The 25,684-nt window shown below is 32.7% G+C and overlaps 3 protein-coding genes across 7 annotated transcripts in view; 1 reads left to right on the top strand and 2 right to left on the bottom strand.

Annotated features, from left to right (window-relative positions):
- Positions 1 to 3,251: 3,251 nt before the first annotated feature.
- Positions 3,252 to 4,089, top strand: LOC119689301. Its single transcript, XM_038104102.1, has 2 exons — positions 3,252 to 3,774; positions 3,847 to 4,089. Exons 1-2 carry the CDS (start codon positions 3,424 to 3,426, stop codon positions 4,030 to 4,032), a joined length of 537 nt encoding a protein of 178 aa, XP_037960030.1. The 5' UTR covers positions 3,252 to 3,423; the 3' UTR covers positions 4,033 to 4,089.
- Positions 4,090 to 5,098: 1,009 nt separating this feature from the next.
- LOC119687894 (DNA topoisomerase 3-alpha) lies at positions 5,099 to 11,330 on the bottom strand. The gene is made up of 13 exons (XM_038102435.1): positions 11,087 to 11,330; positions 10,398 to 11,031; positions 10,018 to 10,333; positions 9,819 to 9,958; positions 9,254 to 9,469; positions 9,028 to 9,183; positions 8,558 to 8,813; positions 7,797 to 8,494; positions 6,458 to 7,082; positions 5,720 to 6,394; positions 5,558 to 5,658; positions 5,437 to 5,502; positions 5,099 to 5,378 (listed from the first exon to the last, which is right to left on the bottom strand). Exons 1-13 carry the CDS (start codon positions 11,234 to 11,236, stop codon positions 5,281 to 5,283), a joined length of 4,131 nt encoding a protein of 1,376 aa, XP_037958363.1. The 5' UTR covers positions 11,237 to 11,330; the 3' UTR covers positions 5,099 to 5,280.
- Positions 11,331 to 15,121: 3,791 nt separating this feature from the next.
- The window catches only part of LOC119687331 (zinc finger protein swm), a 16,469-nt gene continuing 5,906 nt past the window's right edge, over positions 15,122 to 25,684 (bottom strand). For 4 of the 5 annotated variants that reach the window (XM_038101611.1, XM_038101612.1, XM_038101613.1 and 1 more), the window contains exons 3-6: positions 18,986 to 19,316; positions 15,771 to 18,221; positions 15,535 to 15,663; positions 15,122 to 15,457 (exon numbers count right to left, since the gene is read on the bottom strand). In XM_038101611.1, coding sequence (XP_037957539.1) covers positions 15,194 to 15,457; positions 15,535 to 15,663; positions 15,771 to 18,221; positions 18,986 to 19,316 — 3,175 coding nt within the window. In that variant the 3' untranslated portion in view covers positions 15,122 to 15,193. The remainder of the gene's footprint in view (positions 15,458 to 15,534; positions 15,664 to 15,770; positions 18,222 to 18,985; positions 19,317 to 25,684) is intronic. The other variant, XM_038101614.1, reaches the window with a different exon arrangement.

Here is a 25,684-nt window from a genome sequence, read left to right as displayed (position 1 = left end):
TCAAAGCTTGCATATGTAGTTTTTTCCACATTTTTCCAAGGAAGCAAGGAAGACTAAAAATCGTTTCGTATACATATCGTACGTATACCTGCGGACGGACAACCCAATTGTGGAGGCAAATATATATAAATCCAAATTGTTTAAATATTTACCGAAAAAATGCTAAGATAGCTTTTTTCGCCTTTTGATGGATTTGTCCATCATTTGTTTGATGAAGAAATGCAAACACGCACAGACACACACCGCAAGCTGCAGCATTAGAATATACACACAAGCCCACACAACCACTCGCACATATAGTTAGATTTTCCTATCGCCTATCACCTATCGCACCAACAACACAATCACAGTTAATACATAATTCCGCGTAAAACGCTGAAATGGCACTTCAATTATATATTTCCATAAACAAAACTGTTCACTGTAAACAATGAGTTTTTTTTTCTCGTAATAATTAAATTAATTTTAAGTCCGCAGATCAAGCGAAAAAATTCAGCTGTAGTTAATGGATACTTGTTGTATTTGTTTATAAATTCTTTTTTCACTCTGCATAAACAATATACATTTTAGTTTATTTAACTGGTAATTGAAACCTGTCATAACTTTATTGCAAATATTTTAAAGATCTTATTACCTACATCTTTCCTGACCGCCGTTTTTTTTTTACTCTTAATTATTTGCAAAGGATTTATTCTTTTATATTTGTTTTTATTTTTTATGTGTACACAGAAAAAAACGTCTACTTATTTTCTTCTAATGTTACTTGCGCACGTATATTTCACTTTAACCTTATTATTTATTTAAAATATTTTACTTCAAATCAATTTTATAATTCTACTCTGCTTAATATTAATTAAAACAACAAATTATAAAACTACTTTGCTTTTGAGCAATGCAAACATGTTTAGAGTGGTAGAAAACTGCGAATTATAGGTACGTACGGCAACGAAACGTCATATGAACAGTGTTGGAAAATAATAATAATCTCTGTAATATCGTATAAAAATTTAATCATTCCATTAAAGCGAGTCTTAAGTTGTTTAGATGTGGCATACGTAGAATATGTAAAGTAGACACAAACCAAAACAGCATAAAAACACAAACAACACCAGTTCAATTCGATCATTAAATACTTTACACAACACTTCAATTGAATCAGCTAATATAAAATTTCCCCCAACTCTTAAGACGAAAATCAAATTTCAATTGAAACAGCTGATATAAGATTTTCCACAACTCTTACGACAATAATCAAAATTCAATTGAATCAGCTGATGTAAGATTTCCAACAAAAATCAAAATTCAATTGAATCAGCTAATAAAAGATTTCCCATAGTCTTACGATGAAAACCAACATTTATTTATATTAACTGATATAAGATTTCACTTAACTCTTAAGGCGAAAATCAAATTTCCATTCAATCAGCTGATATAAGATTTCCCCTACTCTTACAACAAAAATCAAAATTCAATTGAATCAGCTGATGAGAGATTTCCCATAATCTTACGACGAAAACCAAAATTTATTAATATCAACTGATATAAAATTTCTCCCACCTCTAACGAGGATAATCAAATTTCACTTGAATTAAATTTCCCTTACCTTTTCGACAAAAAGAAAAATTTAATTGGATCACCTTATTATTTGCATCAAAACTAATTCAATTCAGTATTTAAAAGTTATGTCACGGCAACCTCTCTAATATTATCTTTTTACGACCTCAGACCAAACTGAACTGATTGTTCCGTGGCCTTGTCCAAATTCTGAATCCATCTGTTCGTCTTTAATTTCCTCAAAAAAATCACATGGCAGCTTTAAGACACTATCGTATACTTTTTCTGCAGGTGTAGAGTCCAACCCTCTGGGAAGGGGTTGATTAAACTAAATGATATCTATTATGACTGAGAATCAAAATAATGGCCCCGAATATGAGCGCCAGTTAGATTGGGAGGAGTGCTAAGAATGTCCGGTCAAAACTTATCCAGGAGCTGATGTGATTCACAACCTGATCACAACCTCCTAATTGCTCAGTTAAAAATAAAATTTCAAATAACAAAACCAGCTCAACCAAAAAGGAATAATATCTTAGATTTTTTACAATATTAAAACAATTGGAAAAAATATTTCAAAATCTATTTAAAACAAACATTAAGATTTTGAAAATGTCGACTTTAGTGAAATTCTTATTGAATTCGTTTAATAACAGTTTTATACATAATTATAACTAAAAATTGTTTTGTTATAAAACTATTTATTAAATTTATATTATCATTTTTTTGTACATAGTTGTAATTAAATGTCTTATTTACAGAATACAACAAGACGAAACTATAACAGAGTAAGTACAAATTTTGTGAATAACTTTTATAATATTTGGATAAGGTGATCGGCAGAAGAGGAGGAAACAGTTATGCAGTTATGAGATATTAAAGATCCATAGTTGCACAACCAATTGCGCAAATCACATGTATACCCTGAAATTGCAGCTGAAATGGTAGGGCGCAATGTGTACTTTGATCAAAACGAAAATCAAAGTGCATGATTTGACTGACCTATTTAAGTAAGTTGAATTTATTTTATGTTTAATTCAAAAATATTGTTCTACAATTTTTTCTCTTAAAAATTTAGGAACAAAAAAGAAAAAATGGGGACGTCAGGTGAATCACCTTCTGACTGGCCTCATTTTGATCGCATAAATGTCATAATTGATAGCAGTCGTGTGCACGATGTGGATAGAGAAATTCAAGAGAGTGCAGGTTATTTATTGCTTTTACTACTTTAACCACTATTTCCAATTAGTTTTTATAAGACATTGTTATTGAAACTTTTATCAAAATTAATCTCCAATGTATAATGTAAACGGTATAGATAAAAATGCAAATTAATTTAACCTCGTTCTCTTAATCTCGCAATATAAACGTAATATAAATGAGACAGTATGAATGTGCTGTAAGGGAACTAGATTTAGTAAATCTGTATGTTTAATATACACCGTTTACAGTACACATTTGAGATTAATTTGCCTTTTTTTTTCTTTTACTTGTTTAGTGTGTTTAAATGAATTTTCTATGAATTTTAATTCATATCACTATAGGCCCAACAATTCGAAAATCTTCTTCTACATAATGAATAAAAAGAATGAAGTAAAATTATATTTAAGAATATCAAATTCCAATTTTAAAAATTATCACTTACCCTGACATCTCTATTAAAAAGTTTTTGACATTTAATTCTCAATTCTTCTTATATCGTACGCAAATCTACGATATTAAAACATTTGCAGTGTTGCACAGAAAAAATCAGCATTTAAAACGAGATTTCAAATTATTTGCAAGCTAAAAAAAATTAACAATTTAAAGAAAAGATAAATGCTGTCATTTTGCTTAATCCACTCTTAATTTTGTAGTGTAAACGAATTTATTATGAATGCCAAGGACAGAAAAAAGAAGAAGGTAAAAGCACCATTAGTATCTAAAAAACGTGCCAAATATGATGATAGAAAGATACCTAAGCAAAAATTTGAACGTGCATTTAAATTATTGCAAGAATCTAACAATGAGTTTTGGAATGATGAAAATGATGCCTGTGCTGTAGGTATACATCGTGTCAGTGAAACAGAAGCACTAATCTCAACAGGTGCAGAATCTTCAAAACTTAAGCATGCGAGAACCTGCTTACTACGAAGAGATTGGAGAAATTTGGCTAAAGTCCTGACGATTACAAATCCAACTGGTGATCAAACAAACACCTATCTTTATCCGCTATGTATCAAGGTAAATATTTAACACAAACCAAAAGAAATTTTTAGATAAGTTGAAGAATTTTTTCTTTTTTTAATTTTTCAGTACGGCTTCATATGTTTGGCCCACGGCAACACAGACGTTTTAAGATCTTATTCCAAGGTACTCTTAGGAAATGAAAATATTGAAGACATACTCGAACGGTGTACTCAAATAGAAAACAATAAACCTAACATGAAGGAAGATGATTTAGATGATACAGCATTGACAACAGATTCAATTAATGATTGAAAGATTTGTTTATATAAAAATTATTAAAATATATGTATATATAATAGGACAAACAAATTACTTGACTCGTATTTCTGAAATTTGTACTTTGTCGACTTGATTCAATACAATAACTAGATAAGGCATTTCTTTGCGATTACTAAAATGAAATCTAAACAATGTGTCATGCATTTTTAGGGATTGTTATTCGTTTATAATGCTTCTACTAACCTCCACGGACTTGTATGAAAAAAAAACTTACAACGCTTTGTCAAATTTGAAAACTATTGAATCCACTTTTACAGCAACAAGCTGTTTGGTGAGAGTGGAATTTGTGGAACAATATATTGCCATATAGTTTAGACTAATGTTTTGAAGATCCGCTCTTCTTCAAATATCACAGCAGTGCATCTTTTGAGCATGATTTCAAGAAGCAGTATTATTACCCTCAGATAATATAGAAACACTGTTTCAAGTCAATTTGTTAATATGACTTAATTATTTGAAGGAATTGATTTGGGGGGGGAATATATGCTCCTACCAAAACAGTTTTGTTTATTGTTATTATTAAAAGTTTTCAAAGAGAGATAGTTACGTAAAGGCTTTTCGTTTGTTTCTAAAGCTCCATTTTAAAAGCTGATTTTTAACAGGTTTAAAGCGTGATAAGAGGATTTTAAATGCCAGATTTGAATATCTGCAGCAGTTAATTACAGCAGTATCATCCACAAGAGTGATGATGTATTATATGTATATTTATATTTTATATATAATAAGTTAAGAATCAATTTAGATAAAGGGTACCCGCTTCCATAGTAAGAAGATTTAACTGCAAAAAAGAATTTATAATTAAATGACAGTTTTCGAAAATGATCATTTTTTAGACTGCAGATTCACGTACGAATAAAATGTAAGGTTCTAATTGCAAAATATATATTTAAAATTCGTGTATTTCAATACAGTAATATATACAGCAAATACAGTGAATGATATAATAGTTCTTAAACTATTAACAACCAACCATATTATATACTTAAAAATAATTCATATTGCTAAAAACTATTTACAAGAGCATATAATAAAAACTAAATTAAAATACAGTACTTTGTGCTGATGCACGTAGAAACGATTTTCTAAAGTATATACATATATATAAAGATTAATTACACATCTATCGAAGAATTTGTTAAAAAATTTTCGTGAGTATTTCTTTATACATAGTATTTCTAGTATTTCTTATAACAACAACTATTATGAATCTATATAATATATTTAATATTCAAATTCAGCTTTTCTTGGACATTTTAGTTTTGTGTGTCCTTGCTGACGACATAGTCCACACTTACGTCCCTTGTTGGACGGTTGATTATCTATACAAAAATATACAAAAATATTAAATTGCAAAAAAAATGCTATGAAAATACAAACTATCTTTTTTGTTTTGTGTGTTTTGATCATTTGAATTAACAACCGTAGCACTAACTGAACCAGAATCTAAAGCGAAACTTATTAAATAACAATAGTAACGAAAAAAACTGAATGTAATTACTGGTTGGTGCTTCATCAGCCCATTTAAAAAAGCCACACGTACGTGCTACACAACCATGAAATGGACGTCCCTTATTCATACCTTCTTTTCGTACAATGAGGCTTATAAAAAATAATACAATTTTTTAAAGTTACATTGCAGGTTTACGCGAATACAACTTACCTGCTAGCTGGTTTGCCACAATTACAATTAACACTTGTTTCAGTTTCTGTAGACTTCTTCCACGCATTCCGCATAATGTTAGCATTAGCAGAAGTTGTTGGTTCGTCTGAATACCATTTACTTTTTCCTCTGTTTTTAAAATCACTAGAATTTGAAACGGATGTCTGATCTTGTGTTTCCCAATTACTACTTCTTCTCTGAAGCGAAATGTTTCCAAAATTTTTTTCCTCCCATCCATCTTTTTGTCGATCTCGAGTTCCCCAAATACTGCTAGAATTATCTTGAGATCCTCGACTATTGCTAGATCTATCTTCAGATCCCCAAGTACCCCTGGATTTATCTTTAGACCCCCAAGTACCACTAGGTTCATCTTCGACTGCCCAACTACTACCGAATCTGTCTTCAGATCCCAAAGTACGTCTAGATTTATCCCCAGAACCCCAACCACCTTTGGGTCTGTCTTCAGAACCCCAATCTCCTCCAGGACTACCTTGAGATCCCCAGGTATTTGTTGTTCTTTGGGATGAGAACGCACGATCTCTGTAGGGTACTGCATTATTTTCAGGCTCATTGGCACTTGCTTCATCCACCCATTGAAAAAATTTGCACGCATTACTTTTTGGACAGACATAAAATTCTCTACCTTGGTTTGGAGAATTTTTCTTCACTGTTAATCTATTTAAAAAAGCAAAAGACGTTTAGTTTGCTTTATATACAAATGCTTTCAATTATACTTACAATTTAGCTTCTTGGTGGCAACCAGTGCATTTTATAACTTCTGTCAGCCGCGCCCTTGTTGAACCGTTATACAAATTATAATCGTCATCATCATGTTCATCATAATCATAATAAGTTACTGTTTGTTGAGGTTTTGTTCCTTTTGTTCCGTTTCCTTTGTTAAGTTTTCTACGCTCTGCAGTTCCCCATGGAAAGATATCATCAGGAGGATTTTCACCACGAAGTATAGCATCAAAACTATCATCTAAGTTTTGATCTATGATGGAAACTGTTGTTGTGCGAGCAGGATTTTGATTACTTTTGTTGTATTCTCCTGTACCCCAAGTAAAATCTGCACTATCATCATTAAACATTGAAGATAAGTAGGTATTGTCATAGGCATCACTGTTAGACGTTGCATTTGCGGAACGCATATTGTCATTGGAGTTGCGATTCGAGACAATTGCTGCAGTTGTTGTTGTTGACCTTGCATCTCCTCTATTTGTTTCATTATTAACGGAAGTTTCTGCTTCAAGCATAATATCTTCAAAACCATCGTTACTATCGAAAAATTCATCCAGTGGTATATCATTCAATTCTGCTGCTGCTATGGCTTCATTTTCAGTACTTCTTGTAGTGGTAGATGCTGTCATTAAGAATAGCAATAGCAGCAATAATATTATATAAAAAGAAAAATATTTGTTCTATTATAATTGAGAGTGTAGAGTAATGAGTTCTTTTTAGTTTGTTGAAGTTCAAAGGAAATTTTACATCGCATGTTTTTCTATATTGCAGATAAGAGATTGTCAGAAAATAAAGTTGAATTTAACGCAGCTTTAAAAGACTAAATGATAACATTGTGTGGAAAGCAAAAAATCTTTAGACAATCCGGAATACAATCCCTAGCATGGTGAAGAACTATAGATTGCGACTAAATAGTCTAAATAGATACTATGCTATTCTTAGCATGGTGAAGAACTTAGAATGCGATTAAGATGTTATGGAATGGAAATAATTGTCTATATACGTACTATACTACCCTTAGAATGGTGAAGAACTATAGAATGCGACTTAGATGTTAAGGAGTGGAAATAATTGTCCAAATAGGTGCTATGCTCGATTGTGGAAAAACTTTCTCGAATATGAAAGTTATATTTTAAAGAATATAGCTTCTGTATCACAGAATTAAACATTATCTGCTATAAGGCACTGCCGCTAAAATGCTGAATAGATGTCTTCGAAACAAATGCATCTTTAAGCATATGGCTTTCTAATGAAACTGTAACGTTTCTGCATAGTTTGTGAATTATTCTATGGTCTGAACTATATAAGTGAAGTTTATTACAACATATATAACTACCTTGTGTAAAATAACTACGAATATTAGAATCAGCTTTTCTCTTCTTTGCCGTGGTTGTTGTTGTGGTATTTGAAGATCTCTTTTTCGGTTGAGGTTTATTTTCAGTACTAGTTGTCTTTTTAGATTTAGATTGTTTCGTTCCACTCGTGTCAGAAGTAGATCTTGTAATAAATAAAGAATTTCCGGTATTTATACCTGAACTGCCAGCAGCAGAAGTAGAATTATTACTTCTTTCAGGAACCGAAGTAATATTGGTGACACTTGTAGATGTATCACTGACAATAGCACCAATATTTTTTATATTTTCCAAATTAATGTTAAAAGTACTACGAAATTGTTCGTCACAACGTAGACAGGTCTTATACCAACCATTTGGCGCGCCAAATAATGTTTTGTAGTAGACATTAGAAAATTTGAATTTCAACAATTTAACATTTGAACCACAGCGTTCGCATGTTTGTGAATGCACAGATGGCTCTTTGCATTCATCTGGTAACCAGACAACATTTTTACAATCAGGAAAGTTTAGACAACCAATAAAGTGTCCACTATTATTTTTCTTAGCTTTAAGTGCTAATGGCGCTACATTGCATTTTGGACACTGAAATAATTCCTGTATGCGATTGGGATTGTTCTCAACATAAACTTGTGGATCACCAGGAGTATTCGCATTATTTGTGGAAGGTGTCTCATTTACGCTGAAAATGAAGTCAATTTTAATTATTTTACATATAATTTTAATAAAGTTTAATAAGGTTTACCGCAAAGCTATTTTCTCATCCATCGCTTGAACTTTATCCATTATCTGTTTATAGGCCTCTTTATATTTACGTATTTGTTCTACCAGTACTACTTTTGGATCTTTTTCACCGGAACATATCTTTTTTAAATCGCTCTCAAATTCTGCACGCAAAAACGGTTTTGCTAATGCTAAGTCCATAGCATCGTATCCTTCATACAGACCCATGCCAATCACACCAGGCACTAAGAATCCCTTATCAATAACCCCAATGTAGCCTGCCATTAAAAAAATTTTGTTACGTTGAATATATGCACTTTCCATACTTAAATCAAATAATCTAGAGTACTTTAGAGTACTATACTCTAGAGTACTCTAGATTCTTTGCTTAAATTATAACAAAAAGTTATAAACTAAAAACAAAAAATATTTTCTCGATATAAAAAAAGAATATTATTGTAAATCTTAGAATATATTTCCAATTATACGAACCTCTTTCTTTAATGGTATTAATGTGTTCAGCATGTGTTGCATCTGTACCGATTCCGTGTTTTTCCATAAGTGAAATTAAATCAGCCTCTGTCAATAATGGTGGTGCAGTTGTAGCACCTTCATGTAGTGATATGTCAGTTGGTTCGAAAACTTGACCTTTAATAAAAAAAATATTAAAATTACAACTAGATAAACGCCTAGAACCTATAAATAAATTATGACTTACCTTGTTCGTATTTATGTATTTGTTTAGCATTCCATTTATCATATATGTACACATCCAAGTAATTGCGTTCATAAATACATAAGCCGGTTGCTGTAAATTTTTCTCCAGCAATATCAATGTTTACTATGGTCTCTGAACCAGTAGCGTCTTTACTAACGCAAGCCAAAAAATGTCGACAAATCAATTCATAGACTCGGGCTTCATTGCCTTGTAAATCTATTAAAAAATTAATTTTCAATCTTCAAATCATCTTAAAAAATTATCGCTATCCCTATATCTTGTGCTATCGATTCTATTTATACTTTTGTTTTCTTGTTTTTATTTAATATTTTTTAAGAGTACGTTTTCAGCTTGTAAGACTTTCCACAACTTGCCAACACGACATCTTACTCGATTTATTCTTCTTATAATCCATTCATGTTTCTTACCTTCCCGTCACTACAGCAACACTAACTCGGTGACCGAGTTACATATAACAATGCACAGTGGCAACAACAAAATACATTTACTCGAAATAGTTTTACCTACTTTCCAAGTTCTTGAATTATAGTTATATAATACAAACCTGTAACTAATTTAGTTGGATGTATCGGTGGATGCGCTTGATCAGATTTACTGCCATTTCGTGGATTTGGTCCCCATTCCATAACTCTTTGTGCAAATGAACCCCAATTATCATGTGATGTTTGCTGCTCCACCAAAGAACTTTTAAAATATAGTTAATATATTATTAAGCGCAAATAAGCTTTATATAATGTATTTACCGTAAATCAATTTCTTTGGAAAAAATATTTGTTTCCGTGCGAGGATAACTTATTATACCTTTGGTATATAATTTTTCGGCAATGGTCATAGTTTCTTTTGCAGAGAGTTTTAATTTACGTGAACCCAACTTTTCCATTTCAACTGTATCCATTGGTGTTGGTCGCCACTTACTTTTAGGTTTTACGGTAACATTTTCTACTGCGGCTCGTGGATCGGCAAGACAAAGCAATAAATAATCTTCACAAATTTGCTTATCAAACAAACGATTGCGAGCCCAAGCAAACTCTACAGTTAAATCATCGATCGTATGTATTACTATAAACCAAATATGAAACATTCATATGTGCTACTACAAATTATTTACAAATACTTGCATTACCCTTGATTTTCCAAAATGGTTCAGACACAAATGCCTCTATTTCCTTGTAGCGTTCAACTACAAAACCTAGTGTAGGTATTTGACAGCTACCATACGATATAAGTTTCTCGGCGATTTTCTCCGGAAAAAGGCGCTGCAAGCGCATTGTTTGAAAACGCGTAATAGCCGCACCAGTGCGTAAATCCAATTCAGTGCGTACGTCTACAGCATCACTCTGTTTTAAATCGGGAGTTTTTAACTGTTGCAATGCACGTTTAACAGCAGCGGTTGTAATTTCTGAAAATATCGCACGATGAACGGTAATATTTGGTTTTATGGCACGGCAGACATCAACAATTTCTACACCAATATTTTCGCCTTCACGATCGCAATCCGTCCATACAATAAGACCTTGACAACTACGTATTTCACGTTCCAATGTACGCTTTATGGGCAAATAATCTTCACCACATGATTTACGTACTGGCGCATCAAATAAAGATTGTGGATCTACATTCCGCCAGTTACGATAAGATTGCAAGAACTCTAAATGCAACAAGTGACCAGAAACTGAAGTCATAACCATCTTACATTTACGACCGGCTACTGTCGTTTCGAAATCATAAATTTTATTATAAACAGACAAGCCATTACGCTACAAATAGAAACGTATTTAAAAATTATAAAGTATATAAAGTGAAACAAATTACGCGATTCGCGCTGCCTCTGGACAGAAGCCCAGCAATCGTTTTAGCTGCATCATTTTTTTCCGCAACGTTCAAGTACTTCATCTCTTCCTTTATTTTTTTAGTATAATTTCTCACACAAAGTTTCGGAAGACATCTTACGATTTTTAACATTTAACTTTTATATTAAAGCATTAATTTCACTATACATTTGAACTTTTGAGCGTTTTTGCATGTCTTGTGAGGATGGAAATGTCACTAAAACGATAAATTATCGATAGCTGCACTGTTTAGAAGTAGCATTGAATATACGCCAAACTTAATTTTTCGCGATAATTTGCTTTGCCTTTTTCAGTTTTTTTAATGAAATGTCTGTGGACAATGAAAAACATTCATTAAATTCTTGATTATGAATATTGATTATGAATATTGTGCTTATTAACAATTGTTTTGATTTGTATAAAGAATGTTGAGATTAAATTGAATAAACCCAAAAAAAAAATATTCATATATTAATTTGCACTTTTATTGTTGTTTGTTTTTTGATTTTCTACTAATCTATTTACAATTGTTTATAATCTTATATTATTATATATATTATTGTATATGTTATTATATTATATATTATGTTGAGCATTTTCCAGCACTTTTACTCTTTGATAGCTGGGGAGTTTCTGCAAAGTCCCACCCATCTCACTGACTAATTTGAATATTACTCATAGTCTTCGTGATTATTCAGTGACTGATCTAAGATCTGCATACCGCCCCGTGCGGTTAGTAATTACTCTGAGATTAGATAGTGCTAAGTAGGACAGCCTGTCGGTTTTCGCATATAGCTTCAGAGCTCTGTCCCTTATGTTTTTTTTGACCGGATCTATTTTAAGATCTCTTATGTATGTCTTTGATGTTTTATACACCTGGGGAGAACCGAACGTCACTTGCTCGCTTTTGAAATTTGTTATCACTTGCTTTGAAAAAGTTTTTGTCTAACCTATTAAGTATAAAAGCACATAACTAATGATACAGATAGAAATATAAGTATGGAGATACAATAGAGCTGAAACTTGAATCTTTCGAAGTTCCATGTGGCATAGACAGTTGGGTTTTTTCAACGAATTTCGGTTATAATATGAACACTTGAAATATAACATAAATTTTTATATTTTCACGCTGGCAACACTATTATACACATTAGTAACGACACGTACCCTATCTGGAAGGGTGTGCGGCCGTTCTAAAATTTTTTTTTGTACATATATACTTAAATTAAAAATGATAAACTGAAATATATGAGATATGTTTTATTAATAATAACTATTACATTAGGCAACAATATATTTAGAATATAATATTAACAATTCATTAACAAAATAACATATTAAACAAATTAAATTAATAACTTATATGTAAGTTTAATATTATATCAATATGGAATAAATACAACTTTTCACATATAACTTATATCATCAAACAAAACAATTTGTACGTAGAACCATACATGTTTATGCAGTGATCAAACACAATCGAACACACTTGCAACGTATAAATGTGCGGCCAGCTACTCCGCACACAAAGCGTTTATTATTCGCTGGAGTAACAGCTAAAAGGGGAGAGACGAAATTTGAAAAAAATGTATGGTGATGTAAACTGCAAATTTATGAGCACAATTAACGACTTCAGTAGCTATGAGAAGGAAATTAAATGAGTTTTTAAAGAGAATTATATTTAATTGTTTTTGCTAAAACTTTAATCTTTAAAAATATATGTATGAAAATGTAATAAACAAGATTAATTCTTGATGTAAAGATATTTAATAAATTTATATATATTATTTGACTATTTGCAAATTATGTTAGGGTCTGCGCCGCACATCTCCGCACCTTAGAACAGTCGTCACTGATACACATTCTGTCAAAGTTTAACGCATTTGGTGATTTGTGTATGTCGCACCCACGAGTATACGAATGGTTTAAAACGTTCAAAGACGGTCGTACAAGCTTGGACCATGATGAGATCCCTCGTCGCCCAACAACATCTGTTACTAAAGAAAACATTGAATCAACGAAGCAGATCGTGTTGGAAAATCGTTGTGAACCGATTAAAGAGATTACAGTGTTGTTGGGCATCTCAAATGGATCGACCGAACACATTTTAACTGATGTTTTGAGTTTGAAACGCATCGCTTCTCGGTTGGTAGCAAAAAAGTTGAATTTCATTCAAAAAAGCGTCGTTGTGATGTGGCCAAAGGAATGATTTCCAACGCAGATAGTGACCTCACATTCATCGAACGCATTATAACTGGTGATGAGACATGGATCTATGAATGGTGGATGGATCACGAAGGTGAGCCGATGCACTATGCATGGTGTGGTGCACTATGCATTCCTTCCGGAGGTTCAATAAGGAGTATTATTTGGCCGTTATGCGTCGTTTGCGTTAGGCCATTTGCAAAAAGCGGCTAGATTTATGGAAGGAAAACTCATGGATTTTACACTACGACCGGCACACACAACGTTGGTTGTGTCGCAGTTTTTGGCCAAAAACTCAACCAATATCATCAACCAAACACCGTACTCTCCAGAGTACGACTCAAATTGCCATTGCGAGGAACGCGTTTTTAGACCATAGAGGCCATAAAAGAGAATACGCTGCGTGAACTAAATGCCATACCTTCGGCGGCCTATAAAACTTGTATGGAAAATTGGATCAAGCGCTGGCATGCATGTATTGCCGCGGGAGGAGAGTACTTTGAAGGCAATAATAAAGAAAATTATTAAAAATCAAAATTTTGATCATAAGAAGATATATGCACATATGAATATAATTTATGTTCCATCAAAGAAAATAATGTATGGTACTTTTCACTCAGTCTACATCCTTCATCAGTATATAATCTGTGAAAAATTGTTTCTAAAACGTCTGACTGTATTTAGAATTAGACGGCAATTATCAGTAGCAGACTACGATAGGAAGATATCAAGCACGGCTGGGTCTACCTCCAGGAGCCACTAGTAAATTTGACGACCGACCATGTGCTGCTCACCACTCCCGACCATCTGGGACTACACAATCAGATTCGCACGGTCTACAAAATGCGAACACATTCACTGTGAAACCATAACTACAACTATCCCCCCAACTATTCATATTTATATTAAAACACAAGATTTAAGTAATGAAATTAATAATATACGTAATACGTTTATTAACTTTGCATCATTAAATTCATTTCTGAATTTATTTTGTATATTTTTCTTTTTGTGTGTTGCATTAGTAGTATTTTTTCTTTTCCATTTTCTTGCATAATGCATTTACTTAAGTCGTTATATTTTCTTCTTTTCTTTTCTTTTATTTTCTCTTCTCTTTTTTCTTTTTTATATTCATGTTTAACGCTTAGCTTTATGAAATTATCATAAAAATATTAAAATAATTATATAAAATATTTATACACGTAATAATAAAAATTAAAACAACTATATTAAATAGAATTTCAAAACACGTAAAATTTTACCAACTTATTACACATAAGCTATATATATATATACATATACATATGCATATATATATTACACTATATTTAGAATATTATAGTACAAGAGGGTCGAAATATGTAATTATACATTTGGGTACATTTGAAATTTCAATTTTAAATTATTTCATAATTTCATAAGCAATGAAAGATTCCACTTGCTTATCAATTTTAATAAAATATACATTCATATTTTATACATTTATTTTTGTAATTATATTTAATAGTCTTGAAATTTTAGTCTAGATATTACTACATTTTTATGTATACACATTTGTTTTCACATACAATTTTAATTGTTTTGATATAATTACAGTTTAACTTGCCTAATAGATCTGAGTCAGTATTAAAAGGAGTTAGTTAATTGCGTTTATTAGATATTAATAAAAAAAAGAATTAATTATGTGTAAAAAGCACATAGTCTTTATTATGTGCAACACAATCAATTTGTAGTATTTAAAATTACAACAAAATGCTTAACTAAAATTTAAGTTGTTTTGTGGTTACATTTTATGTATTATGTACTGACTTTTGAAAGTATTTGAAAAAAAAATTAAAAGTAAAGAATATTCTAAAAAAAAAAAAAATTTTAATTTTGATAATTAACGGCGCCAAGACCGATCTTCAGCATCTTCGTCTTCTTCTTCATCTTCTAACCGCAATTCAGGTAAAGTACTTAAAGGCCTATCCTCGCTATCGCTAGAAGCCTTCTCACTCTTATCTGAAGCCAAAGACTCTGTGATAACTTCTATATCATTACTACGTGAAGTTTCTTTTTCAATTGAGCTACTTGTTACAGCTGGAGGAGCAGTTATAGTGGCGGTTGGTTTTGCTGGGGTAGTAGTAACTACTGGTGCCCAGATAATCTATTATCGAGAATGAAAAAACATTATTATTTATTATTTATTAAATATTTAATATTGTTTATAATAAAAACACTTACATGCAAACGTTTATCCTTAAATACTTTGCCATGAACAATAGCATATTCAGCATGTATGCGTGTTGCATACGTAATAATCAATTGCGGTATTTTCTTGTCCATATCGTGCTTCAGAACTTCACCAAAATGCTAGGAAACAAAAACTGATTAGTTGAGAATATACTTTATGTATATTTAGCACATATTAACATCAATTTCTCGACTTTTCTATAGACTCAAACATTTTTGTATCTTACCTTAAAGTGTCCAAGTACAAAATCAGCCTCTTCTGCAGTAAATCCAGTAATAACGATTGTCTTTGGACGACGATCAACACGTGTAGAAACATCTGCGTACATGGATCGTGCACGATTTGGACGATTGCTAGCATAATGCATACCTTTGCCACTTGTGCTCGGATGTGGATGGCCCGATGGGCCCACACCATTTGCGGAGATACCCAAACTACGTTGAAGCTCTTCAATACGTTTCTGTATGGCTGTAGTATCATTGCCCTCTTGCTGTTGGGCAAATAACTCCAATTCGATATCAAGTAATTCTTTCTTTTGTTGCTCTTTGGTCTTTTTGATTATTGCAGCGGTAGTCTGTGGAGTTACCTGTTGTTGTTGTTGTTGGTTGTGGCTATGACTGTGGTTGCTGTGATGACTGTGGCTATGGCTATGGCTAAGGGTATGATTATGATTGTGGGTATGGTTGTGATTGAGGTTATGGTTAAGTAGTTGAGCTTGCATCTGTTCTGCATCAACGCTAATCTCTTTACGTAACTTATCAATAGAATCCTGTAATACCTTGACTGTATCAAGAGTACGCTGGCGTTGAGGATCATTAGGTTCGCAACGTTCAACTAAATCGAGTGCCTGCTTCATTTGCTTGACATAGCTTTGCATTAATTCTTGTTTACGTTTTCGCAAACCGTTTGCCAATTGTACAGCGGCCTTATGTTGTTCTTCTTGTTTTTTACGCAACAATGCACTAGCAATGGCTGGAGATATGGTACGTGGTATAGCGCTTTTTGCACGTATTGGTGTCATAGCAACAGTAGTTGCATTAGCCGAAGTTGTCGGCTCACCTGCATTAGCAGCGGTACTACTTTTGGCTGAAGATTGACTAGTAACAGTAGCTGAGACTGATGACTTGTTTGCATCAGCTGCTTGCTTAGATGCGGCTGTAACATTGTTTAAGTGATATTGACTTTTACGACGTTGATCAGTTGATTCAGTTGCTGTGCTATGGGCACTAGCATCCGGATTGTGCCAAAAAACTTTAATGAAGCGATTATTAAGCACTGCCTCCGTACTGCGGTAGGCCACATTGGCTTCAGCATGTGCATTAAATGTAACTATTGCTGCTTCTGGATCACCATCATAAGAAACCTGTATATTGACTATCTTACCAAACTTGCTAAAGTGATTATTAAGGTGGGTTATGGTGTTGAGACCACGTGGAACTTTGCGTAATTCAAGAGAAGAGTTACTTTGAATATGTGGAACACGTGGTCCAAGACGTGCATTAACAGGCATTTTACGTAGTGTAGGTCCATCAGTATTGTTATCGTCTCCTTCATGACGACGTTTGCCGTGATGCGTATTGCTACCTCCCTCGCTTGCATTCGATTCTACATTGGCATCGACAACAGGTATGGGAATCAATTCCCGCTGTAATGGTGCAGACATAGATTGATTGAATGGAAACGGCATAATACCACGAAAACCTACTGTGCCGCTAACACCAGGGCGTGGATAATCACCAATAGGTGCGACACCATTTGGTACAACTGGTCCAGCCATCACTACACCAGGCCTGGGGACGCCTGTAAATGGGTTTATGTTAGCTGCATTCATATCACCAGGACCGCCAGCCATAATGGCACCTGTACCACCCACCAAAGGATTATTTGGATTTGGACGTGTCCATAAATCAGGTGAATCTGGGTTATATTCACGTAACGACATGCTGATTAAAGCGGTATTATTTATGTTTTCAAAGACCACTGGATTAACACCATGATCCCAGGGACAAGTTTCACCACGAACGCAATAGCCCTTTTCATCAAAATCACGACAGCGTTGACGCTTAACATTATCGTGCTCTGGATGTGGATGTGGATGGGGATGAGGATGTGGATGACGTTCGGGGGTATTACGCGAGGAGCGTGATGGAGAAATTTTATTTCTGCCGCGTTCGGATGAATTGGATTTACTTCGAGAAACCGTACGAGCAACTCGGGGTTTGCGACTGCTTTCAACACTAGTAGCACCACTAAAGCGTGGTGATCTATCATCTGTACCACGTCTACGTTGATCACCGCGACGACGATCGTGAGAGCTGCTATAACGAGAATCTGTTGTTGGTGGTGGTGGTGATTTCCGAACCTGCCTTGGTTTCTCACGTTCACTAGCGCGTCTTTCACGAGAACGTGAACGACGTGGACGCTCTACAGAACGAGAACGTGAACGACTGCGTGGAGAACGCGTACGGGTACGAGAACGTGAACGCGAATTAGAGCGTGAACGACATGATAGTCGCCTACGACGACCTTCACGTGGTAGATTCTCCTTATCGGTAACAACTTTGGCAGGTGAGCTTACAGCGACGGATGCAGATGAGCTAGTTGCTGCTGGTTCAATTTTAATATCCCTGGCATCATTTGATTTAGGTCCGCCATTAGGACTATCTTTGGTTTTGACCTGTAATACAAGAAAAAAGTTATATATAATAAAGAAATAAAACACATATTAATAACAATTTTTCTTTTTATATAATTTAAATTAATATAATTTTTCGTTACCTAAATGGAATATGGAATTTTTATATATTATATATATCAAACATTATTTATTTATAAATTTATTTTATTAAATTAAATGAACATTATATAAATGCAAAAATCTTAGCAGCTATAAATTAATTATTATAAGATAAGAAAATGTGGGTGAAGCGCATTGCACTTTTGTGCTCTTTGCAGTGATATATTTCATGTGAAATTATTTTAGATAAATGGCCCTTTTTATGGTGATTGCAGTCGGATAGAATTATAAAAAATAATTAATTCGTTTTTGAGTACGAAAAATGGGCAGTAAACTGACCAATTTTGATGTATATTAGTGAACTAAATCTATAAAAGGACATTTTGTTTAGAAACACTTGGATGCTTAACATAAAACCCACAAAAAAAAGGATTTTTTCTGTGGTCAACTGATTAATAGTTAATAATCACTTCTATCTAGATATAATTCAAAAGAAAACCTTTTATTCTTTACAATTCACTAAGTGAATGAAATTTCATCAACACAAAAAAAAAAACAATTCCATCGTCCAATTTATTGCAAGTGCACTTCATAGTTTTTGAAAATTTCAAGAATATAGATGAGATACATCTATATGATTCTTTTAAGTAGTTTTTCTTTTCAACATTATTTTATTAATTATAAAAAATAATTAAAATACTTACCGAATCACTATCAATTAAATTATAAGCATCACTGCAAGAAGGTAAATCAGACTTTTTATCATCGAGACGCTTAACATCAGCTTTATGCCTCGGATCTGATGATGATGTAAAGGAATACATATCTTCAGATTTGATGGTAGCTTCTGCAGTACGCTTCAGGTATTCTTCTGTGTTTATGGCAACAAATAGTTTATCAACAAAAGTAGTAGTTTCTTCACCCAAAAAGACATCAAGTTGCTCTATCATCAAAGCGACGAGTTCACTCTCTGGCTTGTCTTTCTTAAGTAGAGCCAAAACGTAACGTGCAAGTGCTGAGGAGTCCGCGTCACATCTGAAAATGAAAATTTGTTTTAAATGAGTAAATATGACTGATTGATTGACTTTGTATAAAATCTGTTTTCTTTATAGCGACTAGTACGATTTAGTACGATAATTATCAACAGCTGGTTTTAGAAAATCCAATATACGAAGTATACAATTCTTAATTTATCGCACCAACACAATATCTTCAAATAATGGAATTTTCGGTATGAAGGGAATGCATAGAAAAATGTCATATGTTTTGCTAAATATGACAACAGTTGGTAGGAAATATTTAAATTGACATAGTTTAGAAAGATATATATTAATGGAAATTTCTCTACATGGCTTATTAAGGCGTCACCTTTGAAATGCTTCTAGTCAAAATGTTTACCGTCTATATATCATGCTGGCTGGTTCGCAGGATATTTCGATTTGAAATTTGGCATAAGACTAAATAATAAACAAAAAAATCAGCAAAGAATATTGCACATGCTAGTACCGCGTTAACGGTACTAGGTAGTTGTCTCAGGACATCATGATCTTGAAGCACCACAAAAAGAAAAAAATAAAAACAGAAAGTTGTAAAATCAATTGTGTATATTAACTCAGAAAAAAAATGTACACCTGGCACATTGGTGATAAAAATCAATATAAGATATTGAAAGAAAGCCAAAACTTCGTTTTTTTTTGTTTTTTTTTTTTGGAGATTTAAGAAGACTTTGTATTGTTGTAAAAAATATTGATATTTAGAAAATAAGCTTAACAGTATAAACTCAGTAATAAGTTCAAGATTCCAGCAGCAGTGGCTGTGTCTATATCCTGGAGCTACAAGTCTATATAGACTACTAAGCGTGCCGGTCACGTTCACCTCGCCGAATTTCAATTATAACAATAATTAATATGTTTTGATTAAATTGTAAAATTTAAAATATATAAATGGTTCAAAAGTATATAGATAAAAATTAGTAGAATAAAGACAAAATTAAAAACTTGTTTGTAAATTTAGTCATACTATGCAATTAATATGATTATAAGTGCACCCCAATGGATCTTCAATTCGCAGTCGTTCATCTAGGATAACTATATACTGGTTATTATATCAGTTGGAGATTTAACTTTCAATAGAATTGACAAATTTTCCCAAAAACGGTGGAGCGAAGCAAACTGCAATACATAACGGTTCCAGAATCGTCCGGGTCTACATACTGTTCTGTATAGACGACCAAGTACCATTTATTATTAGAAGGAACTATTGTGCTAAAACAGTATTGCAGTTTGCTTCGTTGCACCGTATTTGGGAAAATCTGTAAATTCTTTTGAAAGTTAAATCTCTAACTGATATAATAGCCAGTATATATTTATCCTAGATGAACGACTGTGAATTGTAGATCCAACGGGGTACACTTATAATCATATTAATTATATATTTTTGCAAATCAACATATGTATGATTGCAAAATGTCTAAACTCAACATCTTCTAAGGTTCAACAAGGTTCCCCTCATGCTAAACTCTCGTATAAATTTGTTATATATAATTATTTATACCCCAGAACTAAAAAAAAAAAAAAAAATCACTACAAAAAAAAATAATCTTAAGCAGGAGTGCTTGAAATGCAAATACATATTTAGTCATACATATATGCAAAAACCGATTATATTGACGTTTAACATACGATGCATATGTGCAAGCTAATCTAAATAGTGTTGTTGCATATATGTAACATGGATCGACTCTTCTATAAGAATCTTTTGTACATTTGCAAACTTTTTGTTGATGCATTTGTACGACTTTTCGTTTGCAGTTGTGGTTATTTATGGATGGAGTTTTGTTCCAAAAGTATGAAACAACATCGAGTCATTATACATAGAAGTTCTTAATTTAGCAATGTTCCTAGTCAGTACGTTATTTACATATGTATATATTTGCAATTATTAGAGTAATACTTGTGCACTTAGAGAATCAATCACAAACACACCACTGGTTTTGAGTGTGTGATATGTAAATATTTAAATTATTTAATATATAAATACATATACATATATAGAAGTAAACGTTAATTTAAAATAAAATAATTTAATAAAAAAATCTTACTAGTTTTATATCCCTTCTAGAAACTCTTAGAGAAGGAAAATTAATGGGTTACAAATATTTAATGAGAGCTCAAATATTTCGAAAATAGGGTCACAACTCATAGAATTTAGAAAAGTAGATATATAGTAAGTATTTTCAATTTATTTATGTATATCAAACGTTATTGTGCCTAAAAATGTTAATATTCAGAGAAAAACACGGAGAAGAGTTACAAATCAATTGTTATAAGTTATCATTAGACTAAGAAAACTATGGAACCTTTGAGAAGTTTTTTTAAATCTATTTTAATTATTATTATTGCATGGAACCTTCATCATTACATATTAAAATTGCACCTTCACGATATAGTAGAGCAGCAACGACGTGAAAATTAAAAGAAAGAATTATTTAACGAACTTCGACACATTAACAGAAATTAACACAACAGATTCTACGTTAATAGTATATGCTGCTGAGAGCTTATACACCCTTATATCTAATTAATACTTTTCCGCTTAGTAGTAAGACGTTGCCACTTATTAATATTTGCTATTTTAAACTTAACTAATAAGTTGCTGTTTTACAGCAAAAAATCAAAAAAGATTTAAACAGAACTTCCTACAAATAGATATTTGCAGTAAGTTCATCTCATCATCATTATCAGCCATGACTAAACAGTCCATGTAGGACCTAAGCCTGTTTACCAACAGTCTTCAATTCTTCTCTGTTTTTTGCTTTTGTTTTCCAATTTCTTATGTTCATTTCTTTTAAGTCCTGCTGCACACTGCCTTTTCATCGCTTTCTTGAACGTCCTCTTTTTCTGCTGGTTCCTACTTCGTTCTCATAATTCTTAAGCGATACAGTAAGTTCATCTATAACCAATTAAAGTATCGGTAATAAAAATTCTTTACTAATAAAACTGCCAAAATTTTATACTTTGTAAGAATATAAACATACAGAAAAGTCCTATACATTGTGACCGAAAAGTTTCCGGAAATAAATAAATAAAACGCAAAATTCTTAATCTTCATCAATATTTATTTATCTCCTTCAAAATATGCTCCATTAGAAGCGATACACAAATGCCAACGTTTCTTCCAATCATAAAAACATTTTTTATAGGCGCTTTCCGGTATGGCTTTGAGTTCCCTCTGCGAATTCTGTTTTACGTCTTCTATGGATTCAAAACGCGTTCCTCTGAGTGGTAATTTGAGGTTGGGAAACAGGAAAAAGTCACACGGTGCAAGATCAGGTGAATACGGTGGCTGTTCGATGGTATTTATTGAATGTTTGGCCTTAAAATCGTTGATAATGTTGAACAAATTGAGGTGAATCGGAACAAGCCGGGCGTTGACACGTCGCATACACAAATTGTCCACCAAAATCAAACGAGCCATCTCACGACCGATGCCTAGCTCTCGTGCTATCTCTCTAACACTCACATGAGGATTTTTGAACACGATTTCCTTTGCCTTTTCAATGTTTTCGTCGGTGGTAGAGGTCGAAGGTCGTCCAGAACGCGGCATGTCTTCGACGGTCGTACGACAGTCCTGAAAGGCTTTGTACCACTCATAAACTTGAGTTTTCGATAAAACTGATTCCCCATAAGCCTTTTGTAGCATTCGCAACGATTCTGCACACGAAATTTCGTTCGAAAAACAAAATTTGATGCAAACTCTTTGTTCAATATTTTTTTCCATTGTTTTTTTCGCAACGCACTACTGAGGTGAACTGGTTTCAACAGCTGCCGTAAACGAACTGCTGACAGATCCGCTCATTTTGCATAGTAATTAGAGGATGCTGCCCAAACTACATAAACTTAATAATATCGAAGAAATATACAGCTCGGAATTTTAAATGAGAACCTCCGAAAACCTTTCGGTCACAATGTATAAACATATATAAAAGTTAACTGTGATATTTAATCTTAAATTTGTTTTTTATATAAAATAAGTTCTTATATAAAAATATAATTATTAAAAAATTGGTCTGAAGCCTGGAAAAATTAAATACATAAAAAATATTTTTGTTATTCGACTTGCTAGCTGCATATAGGTAAAGTTCGCACATTCCATGGAAAGATAATGGTTCCTGCCTGTATGTCAATCAAATGTTTCCCTTGCATAAGATTCAAACTCACAAATAAGCAGATGCAACATGTATTGGAAGGGAATCTCTACAATTTTGTATACCATCATTAGAATTTATTTCATCTGAGTTTTGATCCATAATTTAAAAATAGTTTAGTGGTGTGCATGTAATTCTTTCCGCATTTATGCGTTCTAGAGTCTCGGTTATCAATTTAAATCGAATAGTTCGCAACATTTAGTTCACGTTCCACTGTTCCTTTAAATCATGATCAGCGCACCGGATCACCTAAAACATTGATTTTAAAAGTAAATATATATCAAATGTTAAATACATTTTACTTGATCTATTTGATAGATTTAATATTTATATAGGAAGGAACGTAAATTGGGCTAAGCCTTTTTTAAAAGTCCTATAATTTGATTGTTATAGTATGTCTTCCTAGCCACGTTCTGAGCTTACTTAAACGTGGTAACCTCCATACATTTTTTGATGACTTTTCAATTTTCCATGGAAATTAAAATTCACATGAAAATCCAATTTACCGAAATACAATATCGCTCACATATTCCATTACAACATTTTTGTTATTTTAGCTGTGCGATTAGATAAAATTACAACGCAAACAACAGAAACTATTATTTTATTAAGTTCCAAACACGAAGTCGCAAAAGAGTCGTAAGTTTTGTACTTTAATGTTATGATTCGTGCTAAAATTCCCAATCAGAACTTTTATAATTTGCAGGAAGTTCTCTCTGCGGTAACAGTAGAAACCTTTTGTTTATCGCAGTTAACACATGAAAACGTGAACTTTTCAGATACCTCGTTTTTTCGTTTTTTCGTTTTTCATTCCAAGTCAAAAGTTAGCATAGTTTGCTTCATGCTAACTTCGGTTAACTTCATATGCAAGCAAATAAAAAATTTTTATCAGGTCGGAGTTGTCACTTCAAATACTTAATGCCTTGGCACAAATTGCAAATCAACTGCAAACTTAGTTACGAGTAATGGAAAATTATCCTAAGGACTTGAGGTGTTTTATTTGCAATTTACATATTTCAAGGTACAGAAAGCGACAATGAAATGGAAACCATTTTAACACACTTTTGTAGTGCAATTTTGGATCCATATATAAACTATTATAAATTAATTGCTCAGACTTAAGTATTTAAATGGTAAAATGCCAAATCTTACCTAATAAAAAGATGGTGTCAATTGATTTATTAACTATCAACTGTTTGGATGTCATTACATTCAAAAAAGTGTCCACGACATTTAATTTTGTTTTGTTTAATTTAAGTCTGATTGAAGTAGATTAAATTCATGATCTAAAGGAAATATGTTCCTAACACCTTGTAAAAACACTTGTATTTTAGAAAGTTATCAGCAAAATAGGTTCCGAGGTTATTTATCGTGATTCAGATATGTATTTTTGGAAAAATCTTAAAACTGTCAGTGTCGATTTATTATAGTAGATGAGACATAGATACATCACCCTACTCCGGAAACAAAGCATTGCTATTTTGGACCTTGATACATAATTTGAAATTCATATACGTTAAAAACCGGCCAAATCTTTAATATACAATATTATATTTTATTTTTATATTACAGAAAATAAAATGTTATTTCACTTAGACAAACTTACCAAGTTCATTCATCAACGAAATTGTAATAGCAAAATTACTCGAATTAGATTAAAAAGATCCCTATTCCACATTATCCTCATCGGTAATATATACACTCTGTCAAGAATTTATATCCTCTACCGGATCATGACCTTCTTGATTTCTGAATGTGAAGCAACTCATACCCTTGATAGTCTACACGCTAGATGCAATGTAACCCATGAGAATAATGATGCCTACTTTCATCTCAGCCAAAAAGCACAACTCATCGGAGGCGTGTTCCACCAACCGTGCTATTCGATGCTTGTGATGTGATGTTTTCTCCAGAAAATAAATCACTTTTAAACATTGTGTGCGCATAATCGTCTCACTCTATAGAATATGCACTACAACACACTATCGAATATACTATTATACTCAATTGTAAATGAGACATAGACATACCATTATAAAATCGCTCGAAATATTGCACGTTTTAAAGAAAGCCAAAATTGTTATATTTGCAGGAAAGGTTACGATTTCAGGTTGAAATTTTCGGAAAAGACTGTGTCAGGCGAGAACGTTTATCTATTTCTTTGTTGCAAATTTCCTGAAGGCATATAATTCGTAAT

This window comes from Teleopsis dalmanni, chromosome X, assembly GCF_002237135.1.
Source record: "Teleopsis dalmanni isolate 2A chromosome X, ASM223713v2, whole genome shotgun sequence".
In the NCBI taxonomy this organism is placed as follows: domain Eukaryota; kingdom Metazoa; phylum Arthropoda; class Insecta; order Diptera; family Diopsidae; genus Teleopsis; species Teleopsis dalmanni.
This window is presented reverse-complemented; position numbering and strand designations above follow the sequence as displayed.

What these genes read in the sequence shown, in the direction of transcription:
- LOC119689301 (XM_038104102.1), top strand. Translation starts at nt 3,424, where the DNA reads ATGAATGCCAAGGACAGAAAAAAGAAGAAGGTAAAAGCACCATTAGTA. An exon ending in TTTATCCGCTATGTATCAAG is followed by an intron (nt 3,775 to 3,846) that starts GTAAATATTTAA and finishes TTAATTTTTCAG; the next exon opens with TACGGCTTCATATGTTTGGC.
- LOC119687894 (XM_038102435.1), bottom strand. Translation starts at nt 11,236, where the DNA reads ATGTTAAAAATCGTAAGATGTCTTCCGAAACTTTGTGTGAGAAATTAT. An exon ending in ACCATTTTGGAAAATCAAGG is followed by an intron (nt 10,334 to 10,397) that starts GTAATGCAAGTA and finishes TTTGGTTTATAG; the next exon opens with TAATACATACGATCGATGAT. An exon ending in TCCAACTAAATTAGTTACAG is followed by an intron (nt 9,470 to 9,818) that starts GTTTGTATTATA and finishes ATTTTTTAATAG; the next exon opens with ATTTACAAGGCAATGAAGCC.